The following is a 24382-nucleotide window of genomic DNA, read 5'->3' on the forward strand; positions in this document are numbered from 1 at the left end:
TTATAGTGGGGGGGTGGCGTGGGGGTGCATTTAACATTGTAAGCACCCAATTGGGTGCTTAACATTGTATAAGCACCCATTAGGGTGCTTATACAATGTTTAATCGCATCGCATCGTATGGCATTGTATGCCATGTACAATGGCATACAATTTCAAAATTGTATGCCATCGTGCACTATCGTACGATATCGCGTCGCATCGCATACCATCGTATACGTTATGGTATGCGATGCGATGGGCGCCGCCAAAATACACAAGTACCTTTTTTTTTTCAAATCCTCATTGGTCCAAGCGCTACCTTTTTCTTTGTTCTCTACTATGTAACTATGTAAGTCATTATACAATATGTAACCAGATAATATTAAATCATTTTTACTTAAAAATAATAGTACACTAATAGCAAATCACCGGCCGGTATAATATACAATGAAAATTACATCAAATTATTATTAAAAATATATAATGACACAATAGATTAATGATCAGCTTTCAATAATAGAATAAAATAGGTTATTGATCAGCTTCCATTTGTATAGTAGAGAGGCATTTTGGATTAGTATGTAGATGAATCCAATTACAGTCACTCAACCAGCTCTCTCGCTGCTGTTGGTTAGTTTAAACGTTATTTGCATGCCATATAAAAAACGTAATTAGTTACCAATCTCTGCAAGTGTGGTGTAGAATGGAGAAGGTGTAAAATAATACATTCACCTGAACTCAAGACTCGCCGTCCTCGTTCCTTTTTTGTAACAATGTCCTCAGTCTTACCGTGGTAACCCGGCTGCTGGTGCTTTTGCCAAATGGTGCAGTCCTTCAGAGTACTCCCACGGGACAGATTGTATTTGCGGGAAGGCAGGCGAGCCTACGAGTGTACTGAAATTAAAAGCGCAAAGAAGCCCCTTGCTGGCTCCATGGTTTGTTGTGCTTGCCACAGGCTTTATGCTCCCTCTATGGGGGTCATGGACCCACATGGGGGAGAATAGCCCCTGTAAGTCAGGATCCTGACTGTTTAGTTTTTGAACAGTCAGGATTCCGATGTCAGTAATCGACCATCGGGCCGTCATCCAGCACTCTTTTTGAATATGTATGCATTGCTTTTACATCAATAGAAATCTTTTGCACTGCAGGTACAAAAAAAGTATCCCTAACTTCATGAAGTTTTGGAGAACATGTGTAATCTAGAAGAATCCATTATAAGCCAGATCAATACATCTACAGATGGAGCCCCTGCCTTCCTTGGCCGGGGCTCGCCAGACCCTCCCCGCTGGCGAGCGTTGGCGGCAGGGGCTACACTGAACTGGGATGCGCGTGTGTCTCACACGCATGCGCGTCCCAGTCTCTCGGCGGGGATGCTGCATGTCCCTACCCGTGTCCGCTTCAGGGAGATGGGCAGGGTTAGGGGGCGCTCGGGGCGGCGATGGCGGGGGAGGCAGCGGGGACTGGAGGCAGGCTCCATTGCCCAGGGGGCACACAAGCATCTCGTGCACGCACGCCCCTGGCGGGGCTGGCGTGATGGCGGGGCTGGTGTTAGAAACGCCAGCCCTGCAAAGATGAAGCCAGCCCCATTCCATGCAATGTATGGAATACTACATATATATGATCTTGCTGCACACATATTCATATGATTTCTGAGTTGGTGAATGACCTTGCACAACACTCACTGCTATTGCCTGACATGGGGTGGGAGGTATTATACCTTGCTTCTGTAAAGCGTCATATCTTGCCACTTACTGCAACTATACTGTACTAAGCGCATTGGAAGAAAGATAGGTTCAACCACCACCAGCACAGGATAAATAAACTGATACTTTCCTTCTATGTGTATGTTCCTTTTTCCATGCACACCTGCATATGTCATATATTGTTTCTATTCAGCTCGTATTCATTTGTACATGAAAAAAGAACATATAAATGACATAGTGTATACCGTTTAATACATCACATGGAAATACATAACACATACATAAACATTGATAAATGAAAAATTTGCACACAGTAAAAAATCCAAGGTATAAAGTGGCAAGTGCATCAGAAAAGAGACTTAGAGGTAGTTACCAGATGGCCAGTGAACCGTACATAATACAGTTCAAAGTGAGCATGCAGAATGATACCAAGATCGCTCGGGCACAACCAGGATCATGCGCTGCTTAGGGATAACAGTCCTCCAGTTCAGTCCAATGTCCTTGCCCGCCGACGCGTTTCAGACTTTGTGCAATCTTGAGTCCTCTTATATACCCTCCCGGTATCGCGATGCTACGCGAAAGCCCGGCACTTCCGGGTTCGCGGCAACGCATACGTGCTGACGGGCGGAGTGGCGTACGCGTCATTGCGTGATGACGCTGTGGATGACGTCCTTGTCCTCCGCTGTTCTAGGCTTCCTATTACCCCGATCATGTGATCACCGACACTCTCACATGATCGGCGGATGATGCCATTCATTCAAAATCTGCTTCCGCCAGTAGATACTGTGGGCATATATAATTTACCTTGGACAGAAAAAGATAAAATAAATACAATGCATAATATAAAACCTTTATTAAAAAATCCTTATAAAAACCATTTCAGTTCGAAGTCTGCGTTTATGCCATTGGGTTTCAGGGTGTTAAAATTATAAATAGTTTGCATCTCTATTTTTGCTAATTGGACATCTGTATCTCTCCGTTGGCAGTGTCCTTCTACATATTTGATCCCCAGGAATATTTTTATATCGTTAGGGGAACTGCTATGGAATGTTTTAAAGTGTTGGGAAAGAGAGTGGGTTTCCACACCCTTTTTAATATTCCTGATGTGCTCACTAAGCCGTATTTTAAGTGGTCAAGATGTCCTACCTATATAAAACAAATTACACGTACACCCAATGAGATAAACCACATTCTTCGTATTGCACGTGATAAATTCCCTGATATGGTGTTCCATGCCATTAATGCTGGCCCGCAGCTCAGTGGTGGGTTTTGCTGTGGCAGGACAAACCTGCCCTTGTAGGTTTGTCCTGCCTGGATTGGATGCAATCACACAAGATTGTAGGTTACAATTGTATGGTGTATACCTATTCGACCCCCTTATTTCATTTATTTGCAAACCATATAGGGAAATATATTATAGAAGTGTGCTACCACTAACAAATGTAATATATTCAAGGACAGAAGGAAAGAAAAAGATTTGTCATGGTGTGGTGCACCAACAAGAAGTTTTATTCATAAAACATAACTTTTATTTATTGATTTTTAAAGCAAGCGAAAAATATAAAAAAATATAAAAAAACACAAATAAACAGACAAGTGACAGGTGGTGTGTGTTAAAACTTAAAACGTGCGGACGTGCCGTGTGTGCTCCACTTACTTTAAAGCTTCTCAAGCGATTTCAAGTGGGACAAGCTCAGGTAAGGCTTTTATGCAACCTGGGAATTTATAAGATTCCTTTGAACAGACACTTTTATAATATGATATTTGTTAAACAAGCAGATTGTATAACATTGTATCCTAAAGTTCAAAAGATAATTGGCAACAATTGTAGACCAAAAATTGTATTGGATGTATCATTCACCCAGACTGGTTACACTGCACTCGGCTCTGTGTGTTACTACTCTCGTTAACCCTGTGGGCAAATGGTAAAGGTATTGACTATATGCTCACATAAATGAGTATTTGAGCTATAAAGTTATATCTTCGCTAACTCTTGTACATGCAGTTTCTGCTGTTAGTAAAATAATTGTACATAGTTCACATATGCCCGACCAGTGAGAGCCAGTATTAATGGGGTTAAATCAAACTCCTGCAGCAGGCTCCAATATTTGGAGTCTCTGCCAGTGTCTCTCTCCACAGGTGGGTATGCTATTGATGCCCCCACACTGGTATGGACAGTTCTAATGGTAATAATTTAAGCTGGCATTAAGTACATAGCTAAACACATGAGCGGGCAGAGCCCTGAAAAGGGCTGAAGCCGGAGCGGCTGTCACCGCACAGATATAGTAAGTGGCAGCACGGAGCACACAGTCAGCTGCGTCCGCACGACTGAGTTGCCGAGCACGTGCTTTCGCTTAACCGCTTTGTCAAGGCAAAGGTCACATTTTCTCCTTAGTACATAGTACTATTTCCCCTTAGTACTATAACAGTGTATGAGGGTATGACCAATATGACATTAGTTTACATATCCACAATTAGTTTAATATTCAAGTTAGAAATCAAGTAATCATTAACATGTTGTATTATATGTACAATAAATACATTTCCCGAAATAACTTTAGCTTTTTTTTCCTATTCTTTATCTTTCTAGCTGTTGACTGTGGTCAGCCACCAGTTATCCTAAACTCTGAGATGATCTTATCAGGAAACACTACGTTTGGCAGCCAAGTAACTTATAAATGTATTTCTGGTTTCTTTGTAAAATCTGGACACAACACTTCTGTTTGCACAGTTAGTGGGACTTGGGATGGTGCATCTATTGTCTGTGCAGGTAATGCTTTCAATTTATAACTTGATGTAAATGACCCCATACACTAGTCCGACTTGTACTAAGGACACAAGTCAGACTCAATTCCCTTTGAGTTCCCTTGGCAGCTCCCTGTAAGAATTTACTTACGATTTGGCACTTAATGTGCCATTTTTACATGCGATAAATCACATGCGATTTATTGCATGTAATACTACTCCCGGGGAGCTACAGAGGAATTTAAAAAAAAAATTCAAACTAGTGGTTGGCTGATGATTGGCTGACAGATCTCTCTCAGCCAACCAGCGGCTGCCCAGTCTATTGTATGTTTTTTTTTAAATGATCCTGGCCGTCGCCCACTGGGGAGCCAGAGTGTGGAGAAGGCCTCTCCTGTCATGCACTTCCCCGCTCTTCAGATAGGTGTGTGCTGTTGACGGCTGAACGTACAACTTATCTTACGTGCAGCCTGTCCGTCCTCCACCTCTGGTCCGATGCGCACTGAACTGCGCATCGTATAAGATCGGATGTCATGCACATGCAATTTATAAAGATTTCACATGATTTCTTGACCAGATCCAATTGGAATCGGGTGAAAGTTGCCCCAAATCGCATAGTGTATGGGAGTCTTAACATGGAGGCTCATTCAGATGTGGTCACAAATGTTTTCTTACTTTCTTAGAAAATGTTTTCTTACTGTGCATGCATCTGAGCCACAGTACTCACACGTAGGAAGTGAATTATTATTTCACTGAGGAATAATTCACCAAATGAGTATTATGACATCAGTTGGGGATGGGAACAGGGAGTGGTCAGATAAATGCAGGCTTGTAGTGGCCATTTAAATTGCATTTTTGTGGTGTGCATCAGGGCCGGCGCCACCACTAGGCAAATCTAGGCATTTGCCTAGGGCGCCAGCCACTGGAGGGCGCTGAGATTTAGCCAATCAGCGTGCGGCGAGTTTTCAAACCCATCAGCGCTTCCCGCGCCGCCTGACTGCCGGATTGCGTGCATCACTGCAGGGACCCCGCCGCCAGATCACACAGCGCCGCAGGTACCCCCCAGGCATCGGGGCGCCCCACCCCCCCTCGCCTGGGGCGCTACGGTGCCTTGCACCGGCCCTGGTGTGCATAAATTAGCAGTTGCGATCTTACTTTCTACTGGAGATCCTTCTACAGTATGTCCCAGGAGAGCTGCTCAGCTATACTCAGAGTCTGTGACATGTTCCGCTGTGATGATGTATCAGCAATTATACACTGTTGGCGGAAAGTTATAATAATAAATGGTATCATTGCATATAATTGCAATTGCATTCAGCAAAAGAGAGCAAAAGCAGCAGCAGGAATTGCACTGGAATGATGTATGTAAACATAATACATATCCTTGATACTGATTTCATAGAAAATGTCATGCTAAACTGTTAAGTACATTTAAATTATTCTTTTGGTTGCTGGCTTTCAGACTGGGGGGGGGGGGGATTTACTAAGATGGTAGGTCTATTCACATGGAAGGTTCTCTATTCACATGGAAGGTTCTCTACTTCTTATTTAGCACCTTCTAGAAGTTATTATAGTATATACAGGGGCGGATTGGGAATTAAAACCAGCTCACAAAATATCTTGAAGCAGCCCTATAGGGGGTGGGGGGTGGAGGGGGTGTTGTTGCGCGCCGAAGTCGCGCCCATTTTTGGGGCATGGCCTATCAATATGGGGTGTGGCCTATTTCAACGAGGCCACGTCCAATTTGTTGCCGCTGCGGGGGCATGGCTAGTGGCTCTCTGAGCTGCTGGCTATGTCCCCAGCCCCTCAGGCCACACAGAATGAGTAAAAAAAAAAGCTAAAGTTCACATTATGCAACAGAATGAGAAGACACAGGGTGAGAGGGGGTTGGTGCAGGGTGAGAGGGGTTGGTAATGAAGGGTGAGAAGGGGGTGACGAGGAGTGAGAGTAGAGTGGCAGGGTGGAAGAGGATGCAGGGAGGGAGGGGGGACGGAGGGTGGCGTACAATGCTGGGAGGGGAGATGCAGGGTGGCTGAGCATGAAGGGATTGAGGACTTACACAGGGTGGCACAGGACGCAGAGTGTGAGGGGGGCATGGTGGCACAGGATGCAGGGTAGGAGGGGGAATGCAGAGTGGCAGAGGATGCAGGGAGGGGTGTCACAAAGTGGTGGAGGATGCAGGGAGGGGAGACAGTGATGCCCATTATACATATGCCACACACCGTGAAGCCCATTATACATATGCCACACAACGTGATGCCCATTATACATATGCCACACACCGTAATGCCCACTATACATATGCCAAACACTGTGATGCCCATTGTCTGATATTCACCATCATTATGGTCGATTTCACGCCTGCGTTGTATTGGCACACCTCTCTGACCATTGCCAAAACAAATATCACCAGATGTCAGCTGCCTGCACAACTGGAGGTGGGGTGAAGAGAATGTGGGCTAAAAATTTACAAAGGCCTACTGTGTGCCAGTGCCAAGGGTGTGACCACCTATATGGGCATGAGACCAGTGTGTAAATATATTATAGTATATTTCACACAAATAATAGACATATTGCACCCAATCTTCCATCTAAAGTGACAGGAGAAAGTAGGGCGATATGCAATTGATCTATTTTTTTATGTTGAAGGTACTCATTATGGTCAAGTATAGCTGCACATAGTGGCTAAACACATCCAAACCAATGGGCGCAGCATTAATAGTCTTGCTTGGCCGCTCAAACAAGTGACTTTTTGCAGAATTCAGCTTGCCACCCTTTTCTGCGAACTGAAATGCCAGTGAATATGATCCATAGAAAGAAATATAGAAAAAATCCATATATACAGTACGTGTGTATATATTTAGAATTTTTAGCGTACAAAATAAAATTAAACAGTGCATGTCCTGCAAATAGTACGTATTCCTATCAATAGCAAAATAAGCCAGGCAGACACCAGGACTAACACATCACCTCAGACAGGAGAATCAGTTATCCTGCCTCCGCATGGTGAAGGAAAAAGGCAATTCAATTGAATAGTTTTTTTTCCTGCACCCCTTGATAATAACATGACAATTAGCCGCAGGATAAACCTTGCTGTTAATTGAACATGTCCTTTAGGGTCTGATTCAGAAGTGCCTGAGCTGGCAATACGCACATGGAGCCCATCCCTGTGATGCTCTCAGCTGGGGGTCAGCAAAAGCGCGCTTAGTGGTATTGCCTTCTGCAGCCATAGGCTACAATGAGCTACCACCATCTCCGCATGGTGGTAGCCTGGGGACCCAAAGCTATGCTGCCCGATGTTGATACATCAGGGCAGCTTTGCATCCCCCATAGAAACCGATGAGGGATGCGGCCGGCGTCAGTGCAGGAGGTAACGCAGCAGTCCCTCCTATATACATTCAGGTGATACTTAATATTTGCGGCTAACCCCCGAAAAGCTTTAGCAGCAAATATTAAATGATAAATGGGCCCTTGGATCAATGGAGGGGCAGATGCAAAAGGGTAACAGAGATATGTTGCAAGGATAAATAAAGTAAAATAGTTCCCTATAGCACAAATAATACCTGATCTAATTGTCTTCAATGTGGAACTTCCTTATTTACACAGAACAAATAAATATCTGTTGCTCATTTTATTAGGATTGAGTGATTACCTCCTACACTGGCCATAAACATAAGGTGAACACTTGCCTCCAAGGTACAGCCGCTGAATACAATGATCCAGCAGTGAGCAGTGTTGCATGAAGGCTGTCTGCGATGCCGAGCGGGGAGAACGAGCCGGATGAGCAGTTGCTGCTGCTGGAGTTCAGGCAGGGACTGTGTGCTGCTTGCAGCTCCTCTATCCCAGGCTCGCTGACCACAGGAGATGGGGGGGAAGCGATCGAGCACAGCAGTGATCTGGCGGCCGCGGCATCGCTCATCTTCCCCGGAGTCACACTTCCCTGCTGTCTGCAGCTGTGCCTGTAGCAATCAGCACAGCCCGGGACCTCTCAAGCGCTGGGCACTTCAAAGCCTAGGGCGGGCAAACTCATCCTGTATCCGTCCTGACTCCATGTGCAGCATAGCCCAAAACAAATATGGCCGCCGCATATGTGCATTTAATATATGCATATATGCGGCGGCCATATTTGTTTTGGGCAATGCTGCCGTTTGTGACCAGGCTGGACAGCGCCCGCTTCTAACCAAGGTAAGCGGCACAGCCAGAGTGAAATCTGGTCCGGCCCATCGGGAAACGGCCCGGTTTCCCGGTGGCCAATCCGCCTCTGAGTATATAGTATAGTAGATGCTATCTAATTGGCTGCCCATAGCAACATCCCATGTGAATTAGAACTCCCCTTTTAGTACATGTCCCCCTGGAAGTATACAACTTTGTGATCAAGTGTTCTATTGCATTATCTTATTTAATTCTGTTATTGGTATTCCACTATATTTTTTATATGTTTTTAATTAACTAGAATAATGCTCAATGTTAATTGTTCTGATTTTATGTGTAATGGTAGTTTGTACTTAAATAGATGCTGATGATAATAATGAAATTGCCATTTCTAAAGCATAAGTTATTTTATACATGTATACAGTGCTTGAAGTTTGGGCAGTATACGGTGGTATGAAATACCGCCACTTTGTTTTTGCCCTTGAATAGAATGTACCTGGGCTGGAATTGAGTTCCAGATTCCAGCACTGGAACAGCAGTGAATTTGTTTCAAGGAGTGTCTCTCCATTGGTGGCAGCAACACTGGGATAGGAGGCAGGTAGGACGCTTCTACTCTCCCCTGCATTGCAGTTTGATGTGGCTCACTAGCCAGCTGCCAATCTAAAGAAGGAAGTTCCTTTGTTTTTTAAATATGGCATTAGCCAATCATGTTCCGCAGACCAACAGCCAATAAGAAGCTGGCAAGCGGCAGCTTCTCATTGTCTGGCTGTTCGTGATTGAAGATTGGTGTGCAATCATTACCAAATTTAAAGATGCATGACTGTAGTGCAGGGGTTCTCAAACTCGGTCCTCGGGACCCCACACAGATCACGGTTTCCAGGTAGCCAGGCAGGTGCACTCATTACTCATTGACACATTTTAAAAGATACACAGGCGGAGCTAATTATTTCACTTGTGATTCTGTGAGGAGACCTGCAAAACATGAACTATGTGGGGTCCTGAGGACCAAGTTTGAGAACCTGTACTGTAGTGGTACTGTGAGGGTGGCATGCTGGGGAACCTGATGGAGTATAAATGTCAGCAGAGGGCAGAGTACAGTATGTGTTGGATGCTTGAGATTGTGCCAATGTCTTTCTGGATTGCTGCACGTTTGTTTTTAAATCGTGGCCAATCATGTGATGGCCTGACAGGTCGATTATAAAGTCATGCTTTGTCTATAAGTACCACCACCTCTATCCCAGCGCATGGAAAAGTTTGTTGTGGGATGACATGATAGGGGTATGAGAGTCGTGTGGGGAGGGGGAATAGGGAAGTGAGAGGCACACAGGAATGGGGGTTTGGGAGCTGAGGTATAGGGGAATTAGATGCACAGGGAGGAGGGGGTGTTTCAAATTTCCATACCCCCACTTTATTTCCATTTTGAGCACTGCATGTATAGTAAGTCATTAAAGATCATTTTTAAAGGTACCGTATATGGCAACAAATATGTTAAGCTGCCAGGTGTTTTTTGCATAATTCATCATATGGTATATAATTCTTACAATAGATCAGTGTTACTTGAAGAAGGCAGATCCAAATTTTACAAAAGGATTGTCATTAAAGAGGAAAACCTAAATGTAAAAATATTCTACAATAAAGTATAAAAATAGAGATAAAAACCACAGTGAGTAGCAATTTAAAAACACAGTGAGTAGCAATAATATAGTCTACCTTGTATACTATGTTATCAGATTGCTAATTATAATTATGCATTAAATGGTACAGTTCATATATCAATTTCCACATATAAGTAGTTATTTGTCAGATTTCCTGGTTCAATTATAAACCATAACAAATGGGTATCAGACCAGCAGAACCTTTGTTTTATTTTCAGTAAACAGGAAATTCTTCTGCTGTCATTTCTGGTATTTTTTAACATTTCTTCCAGGAAAGTTGTCAAATTCAGCTTTTTTAATAAACCAGGGAGACCCTAACCTAGCTACAGGGCCTTCAGCAGTGTTGGTGATTACTTGAAACGTTTTCCTTTTTTAATAGTACCATTACTTTTTTCATAGCAGTTCTAAATTTTCAGCCAGAATGTATTGTAGCTTTCACATCACATAAAACATTTTGAAACGTTTTGAAAAACTGTAATTTTAAATGGTATTTTAAACGGGTCTAGTGTTCATATTGCAGCAGATTACCATTTAAAAATACCGTTTAAGTACCATTCACATCACCAGTCAAGCCGTTTAACCTCTGAACACGTTTCTACCCACAGCTTATTTCCTGGTTCAGGGAAGGGACACAAGACAAGGGACAGCCTATCACAGTGCTCTAACCTATATTTTTTACTAAATACCATTTCAGTGCCATTCAGACAGCACAAAAAACGGCTCTGAATTGGCTTTAAAACGGGTAGGACTCTGCTTTTTAAACGTGTTGAAATACCAGTTAACTTTAAATGGTATTTCAACTATGACACTTTCACACTGCAGCCTTAGACGTTTTAAAAGGCAAAAAAACGGCAATATACCGTTTTAAAAGTGTGATGTGAAAGCTACATATAAGTCCTGTTTACATCTCAGTAAGAGTCTTGTTCCTATTGTAGCATATTTGTAGCATGACATAGAATAGACATCAGGATAGGGGGCTTTAGAGACTATTTGTGATTTCAGTGCATCCTACACTTACGTGATAGGGAGTGTGTGAGATATATATTAAGGTGCGCTGCTATCTGCAGCTGGTTCGTGTCAATCCAAACAATACAAATGGAAAAAAAAAAGAACCAGTGCTGGCTATGTTTTTCAAATATATATCTTGCATATATTCATGGTAACTGGATTATTAGATGCCGCTGGCCAGGTCCTCTTTTTGCACTTGAGAAGGAGAGTTGACCATAGAAAAGATGGGGCGTCCTTTATCCAGTATAAGGTCGTGATAAAAGAAGTCCTCAGGAGTTGTACATATCAGGTTAAAGATGTAATAGTTCTACGTATTTCCCTGGGAAAGGTCTCCTAGCTTCATCAGGAGCAGAATGAAACATGTCCATAGGAGTCCATATATATACACCCAATGGTTAATTGAAAAATAGATTGCAGCTGTCCTGCTGCTTGGTAAAAGGAAGAAACCGTCACACAAAATACAATACAAAATATATATTTATAGAGTATCAACATGTCACTGTGGTGAGTTTATTCTGTACTTGTTTCCTAGCACGGCCACAATCTTGGGCATCGTGTACCTGTGCATTGGATTCAATGTAAAATATTCCCTAGACCCCCAAATTTAACACCGTAAACCCCACCCCACGATTGACGCCAACCCGAAGTGTGGCGAGCGCAGCGAGCCCGCGAGGGGCGCCGGTGCGCGTCCTCCGACCTTTTCATTCCCCTACTATCCACGTCGGCGTGGAGTTGAGAATATAAAGTGTGGCATTTGGAATTCTCAGTGGTTGCAATATTTGCATTTTTTTTTATGCACATACAGGATTGCAGCTACAAATTCATCTCTGAATCAAGCCTAAAGTCTGTGCCTATGGGGGGAAAGAATCTTGGAATGCACACCCATGTATCAAGAGGCTGGGACTTGTAGTTGTACAAAGAAAAAACCCAGTGCTTATGCACACTCTACAATATTAAGCCCTGTTATCTCATATTGAGCGATAATCAAACACTTAAAAATAATCTCATTGAGAAATAATCAAAAACTTCTGTCTACATTCATGAATGCAAACCAGAAAGCATTATTTCAGAAGAAAAAGAGAAATGTTTAAATTAATGAAGGGGATGGTCTGAATGGGTACACTTTAAAAAAGTGCAGTGAGTAAGCAGTAAAATAGTCAAATCAATTGACCCACAAGCTCATAATTTGCAGATAAATTTCTCTAGAGTATTCAAAGTCCATGAAGTGGATGCAGATTATTTTTATACTAGTTAAACGCCTGTCAAAATGACGGCTTAGTCCCTTAGTCTGCTCCTACCTCCAATCTCTGTCTTCACAGCTTCCTCTCTCCATTACCATATCCAGTATCCAGTAAGTTGGAAACAGATCATTTTGCTTTCACTTTTTGTAGGAGTAATTTGGTCCATCGATTGGCCTCTAGTGGTCACTGGCTCAGCGGTGAGGAGTATTTAGCCATATGTATGTATGGATGGATGGATGGATGGATAGATATATAGATAAAGTCTGTAACAAAACAGAATTGTTTATTTAGTATTAAAGTCTGTCATTTCTAAAGTGATTTATTTTACAATTCATTTTTCTCAAGTAACTGACTGTGGACATCCACCGCTTCTGCCAAATTCACACACGGATCCCATAACTGACACCACATTTGGAAGTAAAGTGACATACAGGTGTGAAGATGGATTCACTGCAGACAAAGATCAATATATATCTATTTGCTCAGATGTGGGTACATGGACTGAAGCATTAATAGCATGTAAAGGTAAGTACATATCTCTGTTTCATGTATTCAGTTGTGCAAAACACAAAGGGTGAAATTTAATAGGGTGCGTTTTGTTTTGTTTTTGCGATTTTGACATTTTCGGCCATTTTCCAAAAAATTGCATATTTTATAGGGTAGTTGTGTATTATCACGGCGCCCACTACTCCATTTGCGTAGAGGGCTATTCAGGGTAGTGAAATCGCATCGCATCGCATTGCATGCCATATTGTATGGCATGCAATGTGATGCAATGCGATTTTCCTATGTAATGTATTCACTGCTCTGTGTCAGTGAATCCATTAAAAAGATAGGATGCGATAAAAAATCGCATCACATCGCATGCCATTATTCTATGGCATGCGATGCGATGAGATATCGGTTCTGATGGAACCTAGAATAATGCCATTAAATGGTAAAATGACATAATGTAATTTACTCCCTCCCCCCCCCACTATCCACGTCATCCCGAAGCGTGGTGAGTGCATTGGTACGCGTCCGACCGACCTTTTCATACCCCCACTATCCACGTCGTCGTGGAGTTGACTTTATATAGTGTGGCGAGTGCAGCGAGCCACCGAGCCCGAAGCGTGGCGAGCGAACGTGTATTATGCATCCCCTCGCGGGGCTCGCTGCGCTCGCCACACTTCGGCTCGGTGGCTCGCTACGCTCGCCACACTATATACGAGTACCGCCCCCCTCCAGAACTTACCTGCCCATGCTGAAGACCGGGGCTGTCCTCGATGCCCCGGAGGCTTGCTGGGACTCAAAGTTCCACGGTATAAGAGAATAGTTTTTCATCTATTTTTTACACAGAATCAGCTCGATGCCCACAGCCCAGCGGCATCGAGGACAGCCCCGGGCTTCAGCATGGACAGGTAAGTTCTGGAGGGGGGGGACCCCTTCTTTGGGGGGGTCCCCACTTCCCCAGGATCCCTGCCCATGCTGACTGGTCAGGGGGATGAATGCTTTGGCCGGGGGGACTTGTATAAAAAGTCTCCCCCGGGTGTGGCATTACCCTGCTGGCTGGTTGGGCCAGGTGCTGGTTGTTGAAATACGGGGGACCCCGACTCAATTTGTCCCCCAAATTTTGGGAACCAGGACCGGCCCTTGAGCCTGGTGCTGGTTTTGTAAAATCCAGGGGACCCCTATTTGTTCTGCCCCCTGATTTTGTGAAACCAGGACCGGCTCTTTGAGCCTGGGGCTGGTTATGCTCTGGAGGGGGGACCCCACGCCGTTTTTTTTTTTTTTATCAAAATCGCACATTTCTGAAAGTGCAGATTTTCATGACTGAAATTGCACATTTTCATGACTAAAAATCGCACTTTATTGCACATTATCGTGCTATTTTGCCGCAAATACGCATCTCATTAAATATGCGAAATTTTTTTAAACATGCCCAAAAATCGCCCCCTATTAAATTTCGCCCAAAGGGTTTATGGGTACTTTTCTCAATTTTACTTTATCTCTGTAACCATAATTGTAATTAAGGTACCAGCACATGTAACACTTTTTTTCTTCAGAATTGGATTACCATGAATTTCTTTTTTTTATAGATGACTTCTAAAATATATCATTTTAACAGTTTAATAGTTAAATTAAAAGATTTGATCAACCTTGTCATTGCTTAAAGAAAGATGATATAACGCCAAACCATTTTTAAATTATGGTATGATAAACAGCAGACATGCAAGTCAAGTTATTGCTTAAAATGAAAGTAAGACAGCTACAGCTACAGCTATACACACATAAATATTTAGTTGTAAGGAGATATATAGCTATATATTATATATATACTGTATAAATATATATATATATATATATTAAAAAAAGAGGTCAGAGCGCTCCATAGTGCAATATCATAAGAAACTTTTATTTTTTAAAACAAAAGTTTTCCAGTAAAAAGCAGGTATAAAGTGACGTACCACAGCAGGCGGTTAAACTACCGCAAGACAATCGCGTGTACTCGTGCCTCAGACACAAGAAATGTAGGAGCGGTTACACTCAGTATTCTCCGCGTCTCGACACATCTGATGGACAGACTGCAACGCCAGGCCACCACCCAACGCGTTTCGTAATGACGTACTTCGTCAGAGGGCTGGGGCAGTGGCGTGGCCTGGCGTGGCAGTCTGTCCATTAGATGTGTCGAGACGCGGAGAATACTGAGTGTAACCGCTCCTACATTTCTTGTGTCTGAGGCACGAGTACACGCGATTGTCTTGCGGTAGTTTAACCGCCTGCTGTGGTACGTCACTTTATACCTGCTTTTTACTGGAAAACTTTTGTTTTAAAAAATAAAAGTTTCTTATGATATTGCACTATGGAGCGCTCTCACCTCTTTTTTTAGTGTTTGCACACCTGTGGAATTCAGGTGTTCGAGAGCTGCCAAGATAAGACAAAGAGAACCCTTGGTGCTTGAAAAATTGGAACGGGTCTTTTAAATAACCCCTTTGTGTGTGGACGATCACAGTAACATTTACTGTTAAAGGTTTTTTCAAATTTGCGCACTTATTTCCCTTGTTGTGTATATATATATATATATATATATATATTTCCATGTCCAAGTAATGTAATCACAAGTCCTCAGGCAAACCAGCACCAGTAAACTTGTTTGCAAGTAAAATATTTATGTTCCATGAAAAGGATCCATTTTCAAAAAAGCCAAAGTCCCAACATCACATCACATGGCAATAACAGTTTGAAGAAACAAACGGGCCGTTTTGGCGTTACACACGCCTTTCTCAAAAGGGGAATGAGAATAATGTTGCCCTTTTGAGAAAGGCGTGTGTAACGCCGAAACGGCCCGTTTGTTTCTTCAAACTGTTATTGCCATGTGATGTGGTGTTGGGACTTTGGCTTTTTTGAAAATGGATCCTTTTCATGGAACATAAATATATATATATTTTTTTTATTTCTTTTGCATAAAAAAAGACATCAACATTAAAACATTTGCATGTATATGCATTTGCGTATTACATTAATGATATGCTTATACAATGCATACACCAGTATAAACAGCTACAGATATTGCAGTGGCCTGTAAAACTATTAGGGCTAATGTTCTGATATTCCTGCCTGTTTACCACTGCCTACATGTCAATACCATAACCCAACATACATAACACTAAACATTAAACAGTCCTCATCCTTTTCTGTTCAACCCCCTTTTGGTCCAATAAATCCTTACCCCAGTCTGCACCTATTGAATAGTTCCCTTCTCTGTATGCCTGTGCTTTACTTTATTAGCCGATCTTCTGGTCCGACCTGCTTTACTACTCGTATGGCTAAGAGGTTGGTTTCTCCATTCTCTAATATACTGTGCCCATCAGAGCCAGATTAAGGTCTAAATAGGCCTGGAGCTGAAAATGATCAAGGGCCTATTATGCACAATAATAGGGGTGGTGGCCAGCACCAGAACCAGTGTTCTGGTTGGTTGGTCTGCTCATGGGTGTGTCTCTATTTGTGTAAATACTTTCAACTAATTATATATGCCTGGAAAAGGAAGGGGGCTGGCATAGGAAAAATGCAGGGAGATATATTGGCGGGTGCCCTCCAAAGGTGCACCCACAGGATGCCAATGTCCTAAGATACTTGCGGGGTGAGGCGGCATTCAAGTCATAAAAAAAATACTGAAAGATAAAACTTGGTAGACAACATTTCAGCACATTTTATATGGTCACCTAAGTTTACCACACCATATACCCCTTATACAAATCATCCAACACAATCGTAACCCCCTTATACTGTACTTGCCTCTTACACATTATGCCACATGGAATGAGCCAAAATTCACACCGATTGAGCCAAAATTCACATTATGCCACACAGATTAAGGCAAAATTCACATTTTGCCACATGGATCAAGCCAAAATACACACTATACGAGGCATGTCCAAACAGTGGCCCTCCAGCTGTTGTGAAACTACGTGTCCCAGCATGCCTTGGCATAGTTTTAGCAATCCTTAATAGCAAAACTGTGGCAATGCATGATGAGACTTGTAGTTTCACAACAGCTTGAGGGACATCATTTGGACATGCCTGCACTATACTAAACAGATTGAGCAGTAATGCACAATATGCTTCATAAATAGGGGCATTGCGCGCCACCATAATGCCCATTACATGACAAGCCTCACACCATAATCTCCAATACATATTATGCCAAATACCATAATGCCTATTAAAAATTATGCTACATACAGTAAGGGCGGGATGTACTAAAGGGAAAATGCGGTAAAACCCCCATTTTACCGCATTTTTCTATGTACTATTACCCGGTCGCATCGTTATCGCAGGGCAAGGTATCGCCAACCTTGGGTGGCGATACCCTATAGAAAACTATGGGCATCTTTTCGCCACAACCCCCCCACCTCGCCGACCCCCCCTCTCCCCCTCCCTTGGGCTTACCTACTTGCAGGTCCTCCTGGACCCCGGAAGGTAAGCCCTTCCTCCCCCTATCAATGCAGACGGACGTCCTTCCGGCTGCAGGGGGGAGGAGGAGGCGCCGGGGACAGCCTGCTTATCTGTCCCCGGCGTGTAGGCATCAGGAGCCGGCTGGGAGGTGACGGAGACCCCCCGCAGACCACAGTACAGGTATCGCGGGGGGTCTCCGTTACCGCACCGCGATGCCAGACGCATATGTTAGTACATATGCGCTGGCATCGCGGCGGACAGCCGGCGAAGGGCGGCGATGTATATTAATACATCCCGCCCTAAGTATTGCTTACCTACATGTTCATTGCCAGGGGTTCCATGCACATTGCCAGGGTTTCCATGATTGTTGCTATGTGGGATTACAAGCTCATTGCCAAGGGGAATAGATGCTCGCGGTAACTGGGGGACAGCCGCTGCAGGGCAGAAATGACAGCCATTGACAGCCGGGCAGAGAGCAGGGGGCTACCTGACTGTATTCAGAGCACTGCATGTCCTGGGTATTTGAAATAATACCCCTTTCACACCAGAAAATGCAGGGACTTACCTGGGAATATGGTCCCAGGATCATGCAGGGACATTCCCGGTATGGCCGCTTTTACGCCAGCCTAGTCCCTGCATTTTCTGGTGTGAAGGGGAGAGAAAACTGCCCCCCTTTAAACAACCAGCTATATCTTCAGAACCAACTGACCCATTTACATGTAGGCTTTGAATGATTTTGGTCCCGTGAAACTGGGCCATTTGGTTCCAGAGAAATCTCTCCTCAAACAACATGAACTGCCATGAAATTACATTTCAGAAATGCAAAAAAAAAAAATTGGTTTACCCGCAATATCTCTAGAACCAATGAACCCATATGGACCAGCCTGGTATTAGATTAAAGGCCCAGCGATATGGGTTAGACTGAGGTCAACCTCGAGCTTCTGTGATGCCGGCGGAGGAACTGGCAGCCGTTGGAATCGGGTGGAGGTCTGAATTAGCGGGGCCCATGTTATCCTATGGGGAAAACGTTCCAGCTTTGCCTGGTGGTATCTCTTGTTCCCGAGGGGCTTGCGACGCGGGGCCGGGCTCGTTGGAAAGCCCTGGCCCTCAGCTACAAAATGGGCCTATTTGGGGAGTGGGCCTGGAGCTGTAGCTCCATCAGGCCCATTGTTAATCCGGCCCTGGTGCCCATACTAACTCTATAATTTTTTTTTTTTTATTTATTTATTTATTAGTTTATTCCCCCCCGCCCCCACCCCCCATCTTCTTTATTTGTCCTTTGTGCCCATGTAACTATGCACCTAACTATACGATATGTGTTAATTTTCTTATATCTAATTTCCTTTTGTGATACATTGTTATTTGTGAACTCCCCTTTACTTGTGTTTCCTATAGGGACTTTATTTCTCAATCCATTCACTCCATATCTTTTTAAATTTCTCTATTGTGTTTCTATTTTTATAAATATATTTTTCGTGCGTTATTGTGTAATTTACTAAAGACCTCCAGCCTGCGAGTTCTGGCGCTGTCTTTGCCATCCAAGTTCTGGCGATCATCACTTTAGCTAAAGAGCACAGGTTGATGATAAGATCTTTCCGACCTCTAGATGTTTCCCCATTTTCAATTATATTCAACAGACAACATTTAGACGTGAGTACACTTTCCTCTATCCCAATCTCTCCCATAACCTTTTTAACCTTATTCCAGAATTCCTGTACCGCTGGGCATTCCCATAACATATGAATAAAGGATCCAGGTGCATTATTGCATTTTGGGCATGTATCTGATACTATCGCCTTAAATTTCATCATTCTCGCTGTAGACAGATAGGACCTATGTAATATATATAGCTGTATTTGTTGGACTGGGATGGAGTTTGTTGATCTGGGTATTGAAGCCTTTACGGATTCCCATTCTTCTGCGCTTATCTGCCCTACATCTTTTTCCCACTTTTCCTTTAGAATAGTTAACCCATCTTCGTTTTTACGCTGCAACAGATAGCTATAAATCTTAGAAATTTTATTTGATTTCGCATCCCCCATTATCATTTTCTTCATTGGGGATACCCCAAAATCTGGGGAGGCCCCTTTAAATTGTGTCTGAAGTGCATTTTTTAATTGGAGGTATCTAAAGAGATGGGATGATGGTAGGGTGAATTCCTCCCGCAATTGGTGAAAGGGCTTGATTTCTTTGTTTACGTATAGCTGACTTACTCTCGTTATCCCATATACTCCCCATACTTTAGCTACTTGCAAATGTCTTAGTTCTCTCAGGCCCTTCCCATCATCTAAGGGATGATCTACATCCATGCTTTGGAATTTATATAGTTTTTTAACCTCGCCCCCAATTTGAATAGCTTGTCGCACCATTGGACAGTCGTTGGTCATGACATGCCCTATTAGCAATCTTTGCATTGGTGTATTCCCCGCTGTACTTTGCTTTACCAATTCTTTTATGCCTTCCCCTGTCCCTGGTTCCTCCCTCCAATCTGCCATTGCTGTTATTTGGCTAGCATAGTTATACAATCTTAGATCCGGGAGTGACAACCCCCCGTCCCCCTTTTCCCTCATCAGGGTCTGAAGGCAGATTTTTGGACGAGCGTTATTCCAGATAAAGGAAGATAACATACTGTTTATCTTTCTGAAGAAACTGTTTTGTATGTAACAGGGGGACTGCTGGATAATATAAAGAAATTTTGGGAGCACTATCATTTTTAATAGATTCACTCTACCGGTTGTTGTAAATGGTAACTTACTCCATTGTTTTATTTTTGTCCCCAGATATACCACCAGGGGATCTAGGTTTAATTTTAAAAAATCACCGGGATCCGGTGAGAACCAGATTCCCAGATATTTTAATGTGTTTACAATTTTAAGTGGTGAATCTATTTGGGAGCTCAATATTCCCGCCTTAATTTGAAGAATACTCGACTTTCCCCAATTGACCCGAAAGCCGGAGTGGTCGCCGAATTCTTCGATGACTTTCAAAATTATCGGGACATATTTCGCTCCATCTGCCAAGAATATTAGCAGGTCATCTGCATACAATGCAGTTATATCCAAATGCCTACCCCTCCTGAATCCCTCTATTCCCAATTGGCCCCGCAGTATACATGCCATAGGTTCAATCGCTATGGCGAACAAACTGGGTGATAGGGGACACCCTTGCCTCGTCCCTCTACTGATGGGAAATGCCTGAGAGATTCGACCATTTATTGCCATTCTGGCCTCAGGGGCTGTATACATCAATTGTACCCATCTTATGAATCTAGGCCCGATCCCCAGTCTCCTCATTACCTCCCAGAGGTAGTGCCACTCCACAGCGTCAAACGCCTTTACCGCGTCGAGTGACACCACCACCGGGCAGGGATCGTCCTCCCGAGGAGTCTGCAGATGGGTATATAATTTCCGTATATTCCATGATGTTGCTTTTCCAGGCATGAAGCCCGTTTGGTATTCATGTATTATCTTACCCAGTAAGGGGGTTAGTCTTTTTGCTAATATTTTAGCTAATATTTTCGGCTCAGTCACTATCAACGAGATAGGCCTATATGAGTCTAGCATTACAGGATTTTTTTCTGCTTTAAGCAATACCACTATTTTTGTCTCCAGCATTGACCTGGGAAGAGCATTATCCTCATAACTGGTATTTAGGGTATCCAACAGCATAGGGGCGATTACTTCTACATATTTTTTATAAACTTCCCCTGGTATACCGTCCAACCCTGTAGATTTTCCGTTTGAAAGTGAGTTGATGGCCAATTTTATTTCAAGTAGGTTCAATGGTGCCTCCATCACTTCCCTATCTTCACTTGATAAGCACGGCATATTTATATTATTTAAATATTCTCTAATTTCACCCTGATCTTTTTGGAGTCTTGACTCATACAATTTACCGAAATATTCTCTAAATGCCTTTTCGATTTCTGGGCGGTGGATATTCTTGCAGATCAAGTGCGGGACATGCGACACAAAATAACGGATATGGAGGGAAGGTTGAGAAGGAACAATGTAAGGTTTATTGGATTCCCAGAGCGAGAAGAAGGCAATGATCCCATAATATTTATGGAAAAATGGATCCGGGGAACATTTGGAGATGTGTTCTCCAAATCTTTTGCTATAGAAAGAGCCCACAGAGTTCCGTTTAAACCCCCACCCCCAGGAGCCCCTCCTCGCACCATGATTATAAAGATGCTGAATTATCAGGACCGGGACACTATACTTCGACAGGCAAGGATGAAAGGCTTAGTGGAATTCAACGGTGCAAGGATATCGTCATTCCCAGATTTTGCGATTGAAATCCAAAAAGACCGAGCCAAATATACGGACGTAAAAAAGAAGCTGCGAGAAAAGGGAATAATATACTCCATGTTATATCCTGCCAAATTAAGAGTAATCTCGGAAGGACAAACAATCTTCTTTCAGACACCCAGAGATGCAGCAAGATGGGTGGATAAGTGGGTACCGGGGGAGAACCAACTTGCTGGCAGCGAAGCTTAAATAATAAATTAGAGAGCCAGGGAGTTCACCGCACTTTGGTGGCCTTCGTAGCAAAAGCCTCTTAGGTAGAAGAGGGAGAGGGGATATGGGAATAAGTATAACACAGGGGGGTAGTTATACAGGGTGGGGGGAGGGTTTTTTTTGTTGTATGTTTGTCTTCATCCAGAGTTATTAAGGAAAAACAGAAATGGTCCAGTAACGATGCTATGTGTAGAAGAAGGCCTATTGGGTATATTTATCGTGATAGTAGAATTATCCTTCCTTCTGTTCAGAAATGTTGTATTAATTATGTACCGTGATAAACGGGATTGCCCAATAAAACAGGGGCACGATGAGGGGTTAAAAATTGCAAGCAAGCACCAAGGATGGTAAGGATTTTGTTTTGGAACATAAGGGGCATTAACAATAAAATCAAGAGAGCACTAGTTGTAAAGCAAATAAAACAATACAACGCAGATATTACGTGCTTGGCCGAGACCCATTTAGTTGGAAGCAAGTTAAAATCTCTGAAGAAAGCATGGGTGGGTCAGACGTACCATGCACCCTTTACTACGAACTCTAGAGGAGTGTCAATATTAGTAAAAAAATCCTTGATGTTTGCTTGCAGTAGGGTAAAAATCGATGCATTGGGTCGATATATATTTCTGGAATGTTCTATCAATGCGGTTCAAATGTATCTATTGGTAGTATATATACCGCCACCATTCTCATATGATGTCTTAAGGGAGGCAGTGGACTTTGTTGCCTCCTCGCCGGGCCTTCCTGTGATCTGCACAGGAGATTTCAATAACGTCCTGGATATCCAACTGGACAGATGGAGCGGATCACAGGTGGGAACGAAGAGAGGGAACAAAGGGTTTGATAAATTTGTAGACGAGCTAGGCTGGGTAGATGGATGGAGAGAGAGAAATGGGAACACGAAGCAGTTCTCGTGCTTTTCAACATCCTACCAATCATTTTCCAGAATCGATTTGATGCTGATCTCAAGGAAACTGATGCCAAGAGTAGGTAAAGTGGAATATAAAGCGAGAGGGATATCCGATCATTCTCCAGTACTATTAGAACTTATTGAATCCAAAGACAGAGCTACTCAATTCTGGAAATTTGATCCCAGGTGGTTGGATAGGATGGGAGAAGCAGATAAATATGGAGAACAGTGGCTGGAATTCTGGGAACTTAACAAAGGCTCAGCCCCAAATAACATTACATGGGATGCATTTAAGGCCTACATGAGAGGTATTTTAATAAAAGGAATAAGTAATACTAAGAAACAGAGTAAAAATAGTTGGTGTGGAGTGTGAGCAGCCATCACCCCCCCTTTTTTATCACGAATCTTCATTGGATGTATGTATTTTTTTATCATATTTTCTATTATGCTTTTTACTTTTTGTAATGCTTATTGTTGTGATTTTTAAACAGTTCTGTTTTTTCTATATGACCGTGTGGGTCCTTCTAAATTGTGTTCCCCCTGTTGTATGGTGTGTGACCATCAAAGGGTGATTGAACCTTTTTTTACCTCATTTGTCTAAATAATTAAAAAAAAAAAAAAAGAGACAAAGGATACAAATTTATTTATGGTCAATAAGGAATGAACAGATAACCCCTTCTCTGTTTTTGAACACAAAACACTGAGACAAAAATATTCTTTTTTTTTTTGTCTTATCCTGCACCCATTGGTGTACATGGTTGGATGAAGCATTGTCCAGTGTGGTTTAAAAACATAAGCCCAATAAAGAAAACGCTATGAGAACATAAAGCCTTACGAATCCGTAAGTCTGGTACGCCATCATTCTCCATCTAAACCCTGTTACCCCTGGGTAAAGAAAATTTTCTACACTTTTGGTCTTGGTGGAGGAATCTTCTATAAAATTCACACCCCACAAAGATACCTTTACACACTTTATAAAAACCTCTAACGAGTGAGTCCTGGTACGATTCAGCACACACCACTTGGTGGTTCCCTGGTTAAATACTGATCAGTCAGGACGAAACTACACATTGTGTTTTTTTATTTTATATTTCATGTTCACATTTTGGAGAAAAATTAAAAGTATCCCGCTGGATAAGAGAGAGAAAACTTAAAAGAACCTGCTACGGGCATTTACACCATCTACATCTACCGTGAGTGGGGTACGCCCATTTTTTCACCATTGAATTGAGTCACAAGTTCACTGTATTTAAAGATACCTTTATATGTGTGCCTCCCCCTGAGATCGGGTGAGTGAGGTGCGCCCTAGAATCATTTTTTCTATTGAAAAATCTATATATACCCAGAAGGAAACGGGTTTACACAGTATTATTTATTATTTTTTTCATGATATAAACATCATTTGGAGCGAGGAGAGAGAATAGAGAAGATTGATTCCAACAGGAGAAAGTACACGCTACGTGCACGTACAGTGCCACTCACAGAGTGAGTAGGGGTACGCTCACCCTCAGTTCTTTCTGTTCGCTCCACCTGTGAAATT

General features: G+C 42.8%; 1 protein-coding gene across 12 annotated transcripts in view; it reads left to right on the forward strand.

Moving 5' to 3' along the window:
* SUSD1 (sushi domain containing 1) overlaps positions 1–24382 on the forward strand; it is a 200582-nt gene that overhangs the window by 47206 nt on the left and 128994 nt on the right. For all 12 annotated transcript variants that reach the window (XR_014472984.1, XR_014472986.1, XM_083179480.1 and 9 more), the window contains exons 7-8: positions 4273–4452; positions 12826–13005. Coding sequence is in view for 10 of the 12 variants with exons in the window: in XM_083179480.1 (XP_083035606.1) it covers positions 4273–4452; positions 12826–13005 (360 nt within the window). In the remaining 2 variants the exon portion in view is untranslated. The remainder of the gene's footprint in view (positions 1–4272; positions 4453–12825; positions 13006–24382) is intronic.

This window comes from Crinia signifera, chromosome 1 (assembly GCF_055691185.1).
Source record: "Crinia signifera chromosome 1, ASM5569118v1, whole genome shotgun sequence".
Lineage (NCBI taxonomy): Eukaryota > Metazoa > Chordata > Amphibia > Anura > Myobatrachidae > Crinia > Crinia signifera.